At 54.9% G+C, this 12,711-nt stretch overlaps 1 protein-coding gene and 1 long non-coding RNA gene across 7 annotated transcripts in view; one reads left to right on the forward strand and one right to left on the reverse strand.

The window, feature by feature from the left end:
• Positions 1 to 1,704: 1,704 nt before the first annotated feature.
• Positions 1,705 to 5,323, reverse strand: LOC111531314. Of its 2 annotated transcripts, none has more exons than XR_002728225.2 (2): positions 4,860 to 5,323; positions 1,705 to 3,019 (listed from the first exon to the last, which is right to left on the reverse strand). It is a non-coding gene; the product is annotated as an uncharacterized LOC111531314 (long non-coding RNA). The 2 variants fall into 2 exon arrangements; XR_002728222.2 differs by having other exon boundaries at positions 4,657 to 5,316.
• The window catches only part of RASGEF1A (RasGEF domain family member 1A), a 36,492-nt gene continuing 26,922 nt past the window's right edge, over positions 3,142 to 12,711 (forward strand). Inside the window, exons 1-3 of one of the 5 annotated variants that reach the window (XM_031936206.1) lie at positions 3,142 to 3,338; positions 3,865 to 4,510; positions 5,319 to 5,437. In XM_031936206.1, coding sequence (XP_031792066.1) covers positions 4,276 to 4,510; positions 5,319 to 5,437 — 354 coding nt within the window. In that variant the 5' untranslated portion in view covers positions 3,142 to 3,338; positions 3,865 to 4,275. Of the gene's footprint in view, positions 3,339 to 3,532; positions 4,511 to 5,318; positions 5,438 to 12,711 lie in introns of those variants that run through there. The other 4 variants (XM_023198538.2, XM_023198536.2, XM_023198539.3 and 1 more) reach the window with 4 other exon arrangements.

Below are 12,711 nucleotides of genomic sequence, written 5' to 3' on the forward strand. Positions count from 1 at the left end.
GCGATTGAAGTGTAACACACACAGAAACATGCCTGAGCCAGAGCCACAGTGTACACTTAGTGATTTTTCATAGGGTGACTCCGCGGGGACACTCAGATCCAGCCCCTTTCAGCCCCTGCCCCCGGGCAGCACCCCAGACCCCTGGGGTGCCCTCCCTGGCCCTGAGCTGGCTCCGTGTGGGGCCAACCTTAGACGCTCTTTGTGCATGGTGTCCTTGACTCCCTGCCCTTGCCTGTGGTTGTCTGGGCGGGTTATCCTCGGCCTGGAGCGTTCCATTGAGTGACACATGCCGCAGCTTGGTGGAAACCCAGTCTCCTGTGGAGGATGCTTGGGTCATTTTCAGTTGGAAGCCCTTGTGAGTAGGGCTGCTGCAGACACTCCTGTGTGTGTCCTTTGGTGTGAGTCTCTAGTGTTTCTGCCCAGCCTCCATCCAGGATGGAATTTCTGGTCCTGGTGTGGTCGGTGTTCATAGGCGTGATTGGGCTGTTTTCCTGCCTGGCTGCACCAGCTGACCCTGCCGTGCCGCCAGCAGCTGAGAGTTTGGGTTGTGCCATCTTGTCAGCACGTGGCATTTTCTGGCTTCTGATAGTAGCCGTGCTGCCGGGTGTGCAGGGTGCCACACTGCAGTTTAGTGCCCTCCCCAGATGAGTCATGGAGCTGGGTGCTCTCTTAGGCCTATCACCCCTTGGATAGCCTTCTTTCAGTGAAATACGTCTTCAAGTCTTTTGCCCATTTGTAAAATATTGAGTCTTCTGACTTTTTTGATTTACGTGAGTTCTTTATATATTTTCAATACGAGTCCTGTGCTGGATATATACGACCAAATCCGTATCCACACCTGTGTCTCTATATCTGTCTACACACATACACACACGTGCACACACACAGGTTCTGAGTGCCTCTGTGCACAGACATGTTACAGTCACTGGGATGTAGCAGTGAGCAAAACAAAGATCCTGCCCTCATGGAGGTTGCATTCTCAGGAGATCAGACGAATGAACCAGGAGGTGGAAAGGCTCTGCTGGATCCAGTAACCTTGAGGAAAACCGTTCCATGGCGGGAACCTGCTGTGGCAGAGGGTGGCATTGCAGCTGTGTTAGTGGGAAGGTGGCCTGTCGGGGTGGGGGGCACAGACACTGCAGAGCACATTCCACTCAGGCGAGGGTGGGCAGGGCATGTCAAGGCTGAGCAGGGAGCGCTGAGGTCCCTGATGGGGCTATTCGTTAGGACTCCGCCTTCACTGAGATTGAGGTGGGAGTCATGGAGCTTCTGACTCAGGTTATAAGAGATCTCCTCTGGCTGCTGTGTGGAGACAGCAAGGGTAGACTCTGAGAGGGAGCCTTTGTGAGCGTAGTAGTCTGTTCTCACACTGCTATAAAGAAGGGCCTTGGTCAGGCACGGTGGCTCATGCCTGTAATCTCAGCACTTTGGGAAGCTAAGGTGGGCAGATCACTTGGGTCAGGAGTTTGAGACCAGCCTGGCCAACATGGTGAAACCCCGTCTCTACTAAAAATACAAAAATTAGCCGGGCATGGTGGTGTGCGCCTGTAATCCCAGCTACTCAGGAGGCCGAGGCAAGAGAATCGCTTAAACCCAGAAGGTGGAAGTTGTAGTGAGCTGAGCTCATGTCACTGCACTGCAGCCTGGGCGATAGAGGGAGACTCCATCTCCAAAAAAAAAAAAAAAAAAAGGCCGGAGACTGGGTAATTTATAAAGAAAAGAGCTTTAATTGGATCACGGCTCTGCAAACTGTATAGGAATCGTGGCAGCATTTGCTTCTGGGAAGGCTTCAGGGAGCTTTCACTCATGGTGGAAGACAGAGTGGGAGCAGGCAGGTCTGACATGGCAGGAGCAAGTGAGAGAAGGGGGAGGTGCCCCACGATTTCAAACAGTCGGATCCCTTCAGAACTCACTCACTAACAGGAGAACAGTGCTGAGCTGAGGGGATGGTGCTAACCCATTCATGAGAACTCCGCCCCCATGATCCAATCGCCTCCCACCAGGCCCCACCTCCAACACTGGAGATTACAACTGAACATGAGATTTGGGTGGGGACACACACCCAAATCGTATCAATGGGAGTCCAGCCTCCTGTCCTGAGACCCTCAACTCAGAACCTTGATATCTTGCCTGCTCTAGGCTTCGCCATCCTCAGAGCAGCATCTGTTGCTCTGGTCAGAGGCAGCCCTGTTCCAGGCCTTGTGCCCTGCCCCTAGAGGAGGCATCTGGAGAAAGTGCCTCTTCCTGTGTGTCTGGTCTCCCTGAAGCCCCAGCAGATGGCCACTGGCCCCACCACACCTGGCTTTTTCTCTGCTTTCTGAAGTGGCAGTGGGATTCTGCCTCGGGCCCCACCGGCCCTCCCTGCAGGACAGCCTCAGTCCCAGCTGCAGGGATATAAGCAGGACGCCTGGCAGGGCTCAGCCCCAGCACAGCAGCCTCCTCGCATCCTCAGGCACCAGGAAGGATGTGGGTCAGGTCACACATGAATGCTGAGGTCACACTGGTGGGTAGAGGAGATAGCACCATCTGTGTCAGCCAGAGACGGGGGCAAGGGCCCCATTCCTCCTGGGGAAATGTCTGCCTTATCAAGGTCCTTGGGTGACACTGGTGCAATCTGGGATGAGCACAATGGGAAGTGACCTTGTGACTGCATAAGAAGGCTTGTGGGACTGCCCACCCATCCACTACCTCCTCTAGAGTGTCACATTCAGGGAGGCAGAGGGGATGATGCTCTCTCTGGAGTCAGGCGGCAGCAGGGCCAACTGGTCACACAGACTTCCTGAGACAACACTGGGGTCACCCCAGGGCTGAGATGTTCTGCAGGGCCATGGTACAGGGCTGAGGAAGGCAGGGGCAGGTGCCTGGAAGGCTTCCCCAGGAGCAAGACACCAGGCTTCACCTTCTTGGTGCTCTCCATGAAGCCACCTGAAGGGACAGGGTGGCCCTGCAGGCCCAGACCATCCTGATGCCACCTGTCCACCTGCCAAGGTCACCATGAGCTTTGCATCTTCTGGCTGGCCTGAAACAAGATACAGAAGCAAAAGTGGGGGAGGACATTGTGAAAGCTGGAGGGCCACTATGCCATTTCTGCCTGGTTGCCTCGTACTCCCCACACTGCCCACCCAGAGGCACTGTGTACCACGCAGTAATGTATAGTGCATGCTCTGAGCAGTGGGAAGCGGTTTCAGGCCAGGCCAACACTCACTGGTAGAGAAGAGCGGGTGAGAGGGCAGTGCTCTGGGAGAAGAACTCCTGTCTCCAGGCCTTTGAGCTGGCTTGAGGGAGGCCAGTGAAAGGACCCAGCACAGCCCCTACTTTCCCAAGACAGAGACAACCTAGTAGGTACTCTTGCTGCTAGTAAGTGAGCAGGCAAATAAGCTGGGAGGCAGAGGGCCTCTGGCAAGGCCTGGGCAAGAGCCGTGGGGTGGAGGTGGGGTAAGGGTATGGGCGTCCCGGGTTGGCCGGATGTCGTCAGGGTCACGATTGTCCATCAGCCCGTGGCTTGCGAGCTCTCCGGGGTTGTCAGAGCCTCTCTGTGAGGTTCAACCTGAGCATACCCCGCTCCTCCCTAGCGGCCGCCCCGCCACCCAGCTCGGACTCCCCCAGAGCCAATGGGTCTCTCACCCAGCTCAGGTGCTGGATGCTCCAATCCAGACCCCAGGAGAGGGCGCTCTTCGGTTCCGCGAATCTTTCCCGTCCACATCCTCTGAGGGAGTGGGGTCCACCACAGGGACTCGCGGAGGGGGAGCCCCGTCACCTGACAGATTCCTTCTGAGGCTGGGGCTCTGGGGGCGGGAGGCGCCTCACTGTGCCATGTGCCTGGCCCACCCCTCACCACGGCTCAGATCAGTTCTCCCACAAAAGCAGCTGCCGTGTCCCCCGCGTTCCAAGGAAATGGAAGGACAGGGAGTTCTGTGCGACGCCCGTCTCAGGCCAGAGATGTGTGGAGTGAGCTCCCCGTCAGGGGAGGCATTCAAGCCGAACGCTGGCGGAGCACCTGCTGTAGTTCCGTAGTGGATGTCTACGATCAGGTGAGGCCGGGGCTGGGTGAGAGGCGTCCCCTCCCGGAGCCGAGCGCCGACCCACGCTGCGCCCATTCGCCAGCTCCGCGCGCTAGCACCGACCCCCGGCACGGCCGACCCCGGACGCCCCGCCCAGCCCCACACCCCGGCACCTACGACGCCCCCACACTTAGTGCCAGGCAAGCGCCCAGCCCAGGCGGCGCCCCCTGACAGCACTCCAGGCCGCCCCAGGTCCCTGCACCACCTCTGCGCCATGCTCCTAGCCTCGGCCCCGCCCCACGTTCCTGGCTGGCCTCCCGGACCCTCTGCGCCGCCCGGACCCCGCGGTCCCCAGCCCAGCCCCTCGGTTCCCCGCGTCCCGGGTCCCACCCCTCCAGCGGAGGCGCCCAGCGGCAGGGGCTGGCGCAGGAGTGGGCGCTTGCTCGACTGGCGGGCAGAGGAACCGCCGCTCGCTGGACGCGGCGGCCAAAATGTTCCTGGAGCACCAGGTAGGGCTGCGGCGGGACCGCGGGGCAGGGTTCTTGCGTTATCGGGCTCGGGAGGGGTGCGATGGTCCCCTGCATCTCGACTCGCGCGGGAAGGAGCCCGTCCTGAGGACCCACGCGCCTCCCTCTGTGCGTCCCCGCTGGAGCACCTGCTGCCAGGTGGACGGCGCCCAGCCTGCCCCTTCTTCTGCCCTGCCCTTCGCTGCGCGGCCCGCGGACGCTGAGAGCACAGCCTCTCCTGTGAGCCTGGGGGGGTGGGGACAGGCGCCCCAGCAGGCACCGGAGGGGTCTGCCCGGGACGGGCACTTTCGGGTGTGCAAGAGTCCGGACTACTTGAGGGGCGCAGAACCACCTGTTGCTCCAAGAAGGATGTGCCGGGCGAGGGGTGGTCCACGGTGTGTGGTCTGTGCGAAGTGGTGGCGGGGGAGGGCTGAGGAAGCGCGGGCGCGCTTATTCATGGCACGTGGGAGGGAGGCGGCCGTGCCTGTGCCTTGTGAGCCCCACGCGCGCCTGTGCGTTTACGGAGAATGGAGCCCAGCGTGGGGCTTTGAGGAGTGTGCGCTCCAGGGCGAGGGCGCTGTGGGGCGCAGGTGGAGAACTGGCCCCGGAGAGGATCTGAGCGTGGAGCACAGGCATTTCTCACGCTGTTGATGGAGACCCACTCCCAGAGGCGCAAGGCGGTGTGATTCGGGTGTGGCAGCCCCCTGGGTTCTGAGCGCCTACAGCATGGAGCTGAGCCCCGGCCAGCCCTGGCCAGCCCTGGCCACGTGAAAGATGCAGGACTCATCTGTCCCTTCCTTCCTTCACTTAGCACGAATTTATTGGGCCTCTGCTGTGTGTACACACTGCGGTTCAGCAGGGAACCAAACACCACAGGAAGGAGGGTGTTGTCGTCACGGTGCCCACACAGGAAAGAAACAAACACAATGGGTAGGTAAAATGGGTGGAGTGCCACCTGGTGCTGAGGGTTAGAGAAGAAGCAATGTAGGAGAGCCCGCAGGGCCTATGAGGAGTTCAGCGGTGAAGGTAGTTCAGGTCATTCTGCAGCAACAGAGCAGCCCCAAGTCCCTCCGCTCACAACAACACGGTGCAGTTTCTACTCACTGGTGTCAGCCCTGGTCTAGGCCACCCTCATTCAGGGACCCAGGCCGACGGCATCACATGGTAGGGGAGGGGGGAGGGCCCTGCACTGGCATTTAAATACCCCAGCCCAGTACTCCAGTCACTGCTGTGAAACAGGTGGACCCCACGGCCCCACCCAGTTTCATTCGGACCTGCAAGGACAGTCCTGCTCCCGCAGCAACCAGGGGTCTGACACACTTGGCGCCCAGCGTGCTGACCACCAGTGAAGAGGGGGCTGTACGGTGGCTAGAGGAGCTATGTGCACAGGACCTGCTGAAGGAGGGGAGGGAGGGAGCTATGTGGGGTGCATACTAGGAAAAGGCCAGGACAGAAATTTGAAGTGGAAGCTGCCTGCATGTTGGGGCCAGATTGGAGACTGGGGCATCAGGAACAGAGCCCGTGAGGAGGTGGGACCGTGAGGTCAGCGAGGTGGCATGGCTGGGAGAGCCAGCGGGGTGACTGGGCTGCAGTGGGAGGTAGCAGAGCAGGGTGTGCTCCCCATGGGGCTACCATGGCACTGCTCGCTGCTGCTGGGAGGGGTGAAGCTAGCAAGGTCCCACCCCAGTGGTCCGGGGACAGATGAGAGTCCCAGCCTTGGGAGATGGCAGAGGAGGAGGAGAAGGGAAGGACTGATTCTCGGGGTATTCTGAAGGCAAAACCTGGAGGTCGTGCTGGGTAGGCTGTTTTCATTGAGGTGGGAAAGAGTCAGGCTGGCGCAGGAAGGAGGGTGTTGCCCTTAGAGGTGGGCAAGATGGCAGGTGCAGCAGGTGGGAGCGGGGACAGTTCAACACCTCCAACCCCGGAGGTGTTGCGTGGCAGGGGTGTGGGCAGTCTAGAGTCCAGGGAGAGATCTAGGCTGCATGTGCTCATGCAGAGCCTGGCTTGCTCCACCCTGCAGGCTCCTTGCTGCCCTGCCTCCTGGCCACACTGCCCACACCTGCATCTGCTGGCTCAGGACAGTACAGCCCTGGGCCCCAGCCTGCCCAGGCCCAAAGCCCATCTTGCTGGACCTGCTAACTTGAGCCACCTTCTTTCAGCTCCTCCAGGAGAGGTGGGATAAGGACTTTAGCCCTCAGCGGGGTATAGGCCAGGGGAAGGAGAGCAGAGCCCCATGGCCTCTTATGTTAGCCCGCCCCCTCTGTGTGTTGGGAGTCCAGGCCTGGCCAGGATACAGGGGGCACTGGGGACAGCACAACCCAGGGTCACACACTCACAGATGCGTGGGCCACAGCAGTGCCATCTGTTGGAGGGGGAGGGGCGGGCAGTCAGGAAGGACTGCCTGGGGGAGAGAGTATCACACTGGCTTTGGTGGGATGCATGAGAATTGACTTAGTGCAGGGGAAGCTGCCTGCATCCCCCACACCTTTGGGCTTTTGGGCCTCGCCCTCCAGGGAACTGCTGGTGAATGACCAGAGGAAGGAGACCAAACTATCATATCAACCTCCCTTTTCCCCCGTAACCCACTGGAAAACCCCTGGTTATCCTTGGAAGCTGATCTCAGAATCACCTCCTCCATGAAGCCCTCGTGACTACTCCCTACAGAGTTAGTTCCCCACCCCTGTGCCTCCCTGACACCCAGCATGGACCCCCAGTCCTGAAGAGATCATGCCATGCCATGGAGTTGTGTCTGTTTCCCCACAGACACTAAGGTCCATGGGCTGTTCCGTTCTGAATGTGTGGCATAGACCACAAGGGCCTCAAGGGATGCTGACTTGACTGAACAAGTTCTGGAAGGAAGGAGGAAGGAAGGAAGGAACAAAGATGAGGGCAGGAAGTGGCCCGTATAGGCTCTCTACTTCTTGCTTTATATCTGGGGAAACTGAGGTCCAGAGGGGCTGTGTCTTGCCTGAGGTCAGCCAGGAGGTCAGGAGTCAGAGCTGGCTCCTGGGCCATGAGGGCTCCACTGTGCAGCTTCTCGGCTGCCTGGGTCCCTGTGGGTTCCAGGACAAGGGGAGTTCAGAAGCTGATGGGACACGAGGCCTGGGGGCTCCTGAGGGAACCCGGGGACAGTCAGGTGGGAGTCTGTGGATGATGTGGGTCTTGGAGGAGGATGGCAGCCAAGACGCCCCCACCAGCTTCTCTGTTTCTTTTTTTCTTTTCTTTTCTTGAGACAGAGTTTCGCTCCTGTTGCCTAGGCTGGAGTGCAATGACATGATCTCACCGCAACCTCCACCTCCCAGGTTCAAATGATTCTCCTGCCTCAGCCCCCCGAATAGCTGGGATTACAGGCATGTGCCACCACGCCTGGCTAATTTTGTATTTTTAGTAGAGATGGGGTTTCTCCATGTTGGTCAGGCTGGTCTCGAACTCCTGACCTCAGATGACCTGCCCGCCTTGGCCTCCCAAAGTGCCGGGATTACAGCCATGAGCCACTGAACCCGGCCTCCTGTTTCTTCTTCTGGCCCCTGCTGCTGGCTGGGCCTGGCCCTGCGGCCCCTGGCACCACTGGCCCAGTGGAGTTTTGTTGGCAAAGCTGGTGTCTTGCGGTCTCAGGCTTGGGGAATAACCCCACCCCCGCCATGTCACCACCCACACCCGTCTTCTGGGCCAGAACCCAGCCCCTGGCATTTCCCAAATGTCACTGTGACTGCCGCCAGCCACCCCTGCCCCGCCTTGGGCCGGTGAGTGTGCGTGAGTGCCGCACTCTTCTCCCTCCCCCTCCCTGTGGGTGAGGAGGCTCAGCCTTCAACTCTGGCCCAAGTTGAGTATGACTTCCCTGGGGGCATCTGAGTATGACTTCCCTGGGGGCATCCCTGGGGCCACATACAACAGATGTCCTTAAAATAGGGACTGGCATGTTTCTAGAGTGCCCAGCCTGAGGGGGCAGTGGTGTGGGGTGTTTTGGGTGGGTGACCACGAAAAGTGGCTTTAGGGTAGCTGAGCTGGTTGGCAGAGCAGGCCCACTGTGGACATCGTGTTCTGGGTGATGGCGATGGAGCTTAGAGAGCTGAGAGATTCCTGAACACACACACACCCACACACAGACACCCACCCACACACAGACACCCACACACAGACACCCACACACAAAGACACACAGACACAGAGACACACAAACACACAGACACATGCAGGCACACACACAGACACAGACACAGAGACAAAGACACACATACACAAAGATACAGACACACAGAGAGAAACAGACACAGAGACCCCCCCTCAACAGACCCCCCCCACAGACACGCACACACACAGAGACACATACAGACACAGAGACACAAAGACACGCACACACACAGACACATACAGAGACACAGACACATAGACACATGCAGGCACACACACACAGAAACAGAGACACACTAACACAGAGACACACAGACACATACGGAGACACACAGGCACACCTCCCCCTACTGCCACCGGTGTGGGCATCTCCATACCAGCTCCACACAGACTTATGTGCAGAAACCTATGCCCAGGGGAGGTAGATAGGTAAGCTATTGATTTTTTAAAAGTTTATGTTAGGTAATTGATTATTGATGTCTTACTAGTTTGAACAGATTTTTAGTTTGGCTTCCCGGAAAACCCAAGAAATTAATTATATTACTTGCACATAAGGAACAGCCAACTTCTTTATGTCTAATGTATCTTTAGTGTTCTTATCTTACTGTGTTTTCTAAAAGGTGCAACATTAAATAATAGCAGTTGTCCTTGGCTTGATCTTCATTTAATGAGGAGGCCGTTCATGTGTTACTAAGTCTGAAATCGGTCCTATATTTCCAATAGGTATTTGTCATCATGGACAGTATGCTGGAATCCTACATTAATTGCCAAGAGTGCACACCACGAATGGATATTCAGTTTCATCAAAGGCTTTCCTATATCTACCAAAATCATCAAATGCCTTTCCTCCTTGGACTTATTAATGTGTTGACTTATTAACTCTTATGAGCTAAATCATCCTCTTGTTCGTGGAATAAAGCCCACTGGGTCAGGCTCTATTGTGCTTAAAAATGCTGCTGAGTTCATTTTACTGATGTGTTGCTATGTTACTGAGGGTATTTTTCACTATTTTCAGAAGTAAGAATTTATGCATATTTTTCTACTAGGAGACATTTGTCACGTTTATAAATCATGCTATTTTAGCTTTATAAAATGAATAGGAAGCCTTTTCAATATGAATTGTGTAGCTGAAATAGTTTATATATCATATAAAATTATCTTATCCTCAAAGACTTGAAATAATTCATTTTAGAAACTATTTCAGCCAGGGCTTGCTTTTATTTTTTCTAGAGGCTTAGTTGGCTGTCAACTTAATTTGTACTATGGTTATTGGTCTTTTTGGGTTCTAAACATTTTTAGTCTATTTTTGGTTACTTATATTTTCTAGATAATATAACCATTCAAAGTTCTTGCAGATCATTTACCACAGATTTAGGTAGTTGTTTGTTGTAAACTTTCTTCTACGTATCTGGAGTTAGATTTCCTTTTTTCATGCCCAATGTATTTTTCATGTCCTTCCTTTCTTCCTTCTTCTCTCCTTCTCTTTCTTTTTTTAAATAAATTTTTATGTATTTTTTTAAAGAAATAGAGACAGGGTGTCACAAGAGCCCCCCAAAGTCCTGGGATTACAGGCATGATCCAGGGTGCCTGGCCCTCCCTCCCTTTCTTCTTTCCTTTTGTTGATTAGAATTGCAAGAGGGTTATCCTTGAAATCTGTGTTTTCAAAGAATCAGCTCTTGAAGTTTATAAGGAGTTCTACTTTATTTTTTGATTAAGTCATCTAATTTGCCTTTTAGCAGTTTCCTCTTCCAGTTTGTTTCGCTATTTTGTTGAGAAGCTCTTTTTTAAGTTTTTTGAGTCAAGTGCTTAGTGTTTACTTCAGTATGTTATCGAAATCTATGGTCTTTTCTCTGAGTACAGCTTTGGCCATATCAAATTCCAACCAGAGTTTCCTATAAAGGTTATTTTTCTGACATCTCTAATTGGAGCTTGAATCTTTAACACAGGCATGATTTAGGGAATTTTTTATGAAGTGGGTATTTTTTTTTTTTGGCTTATCAGTTATGTATTAATATCCAACTATAGTACATTGTGCTCATGTCATTCTCTCACCTGCACACTTCTGTTTGGGGACTTTATGGGGTTTCATTAGTGATATAACATATGACCATGTGGTAGAGACTCTGGACAGTAGAATGTGCCTTTCTGTTTCTAGACACAGTTTTTCACATATCTTGGTCCCCTATCCAGAGAGCGTGAACTGCAGTATTTTCATCCCTTGGGCATCTACCACTTGCTGGGCAATTTCTGGTTGTGAATCCAGCATGAAGAGGTGCTCACTGTATTTCCTGGGCATAGCTTTGTGTTCTTGGGAGTTTGCCTCTAATAGGGTTAGAGAAAAAAAAAACCATAAAGTGTTTTTCTTACTCTCCACTCTCAGCCATTCAGCACAATGTTCTGACACCAGATTCTCTAACATTAAGACAGCAGCTGGGTGCCCTGTAATTCAGTATGGACAATATTGGAGGCAGAGTCAGATCCCACAGGTTGAGAACTTGGTCCCACAAGGCTGCCCCCCTCCCTCGACTTCAGATACCATTTGCAAGTGTCAGGTTGTGGCCTATGCTTCTGACCTACCCAGCAAATCAGCCCTCCCAGGACTCACTTCTCAGATTCAATTAATTTACTAGAGCGGCTCACATAATTCAGGGAAGCACTTGCTTCCATTTACCCACTTACTATACAGGTTTTTACAGTGGTCACAGATGAACAGTCAGAGGAAGGGATGCTCAGGGCAAGGAATGTGAGAAGGAGCGTGGAGCTTCCGCATCCTCCCAGGCACTGCACCCCAGGGCCCTCCACCTGCTCACCTATCCAGAAGCTCCGAACCCGCTCCTTTTGGGATTTTGTGGAGGTCTCGTTACGTGGGCGTGACTGACTGCATCATTGGCTGTTGGTGATGGACCCAACCTTCAGCCTCTCTCTCCTCCCTAGAGCTGGGGTGGGAGTGAAAGTCCTCATCACATGGTTGGTTGCCCTGACAACCAGCCCCCAGCCAGGCTGTCCAGGAGTCCATCAGCACACAGCACACACTTACCACTTTAGTGTTAGGAGAGTGTGCTGGGAAAAAAGACAGCGTCATGCACCACATAGTGGTCCCCTGAGATTCATAATACAATATTGTCACTGGGCCTTTTCTATGTTTAGCTGTAGAAATCCTTACCATTGTGTTACATTTGCCTCCAGTATTCAGTGTGGTCACACACTATGCAGGTTGGGAGCCCAGGAGCAATAGGCTGTACCACGGAGCCTGGGTGTGTAGTGGGCTGTGCCATCCTGGTCTGTGTTAAGTCACTCTGTGGGGTTTGCACAATGACGAAATCGCCTAAGATGCATTTCTCAGGAGGTATCCCCGTCGCGAATGGACGCATGACTGTATGTCTTCTTATAAATCACAGTATCCTGGCCCCTCCCTGTGCCTGGGCCACACGGACAGGAAGGGCCAACTTGCAGGCAGGAGGCCTGGGCTGCTTCCAGCTCTGCCCTGTCCTCAGCCCCACACCTGTATCTCATCTGGGAAGTGGAGAGCAGGGCCTCAGAAGCCCCCAGAAGGTGTCACAGGGCCCAGCAGGTGGGAGGCCCTCTGCCCATGGCACTCATTAGTGGTGAGGCTTGTGGGCAGTTTTGTGGGGGCTGGAATCCAGCACAGGCCCCTTGGACCCCGGCCTGATTTCCCCCATCCCACCTCGCTGCCCGGTGCTTGCAGCCTAGCTCGCAAATGCAGCAAGGGCAGCTCCTCCTGGATCAGGCCCTGTCCATCCCACAGGCCTGGCTGGCTCCCCCTGCTGTCACCGTGTCACACCATTCTCCCTCCCCTCAAGCTCTGCGCTGGTTGCCCTGGGTGGCGCGTCAGACAGGGTTCCAATCCCAGCTCCTCCAATCTCAGTTTCCCAGACTGGCGCTGGTGACTGAGGCCCTTTGGGCCTCTGTTCCTTCATCTGGAGAAGGGGGAGCAGCAGGAGAGCCACCCTGGGGAGGCGTGGAGGTGGCTGTGTCTGGCTCAGGTTCGAATCAGCCTAGTGGCGCTAACTGATGCAGGGAGGTTTCAGGATGACTCAGTAGCCAATTAAATG

The sequence above is a fragment of the Piliocolobus tephrosceles genome, chromosome 9 (assembly GCF_002776525.5).
Source record: "Piliocolobus tephrosceles isolate RC106 chromosome 9, ASM277652v3, whole genome shotgun sequence".
NCBI lineage: Eukaryota > Metazoa > Chordata > Mammalia > Primates > Cercopithecidae > Piliocolobus > Piliocolobus tephrosceles.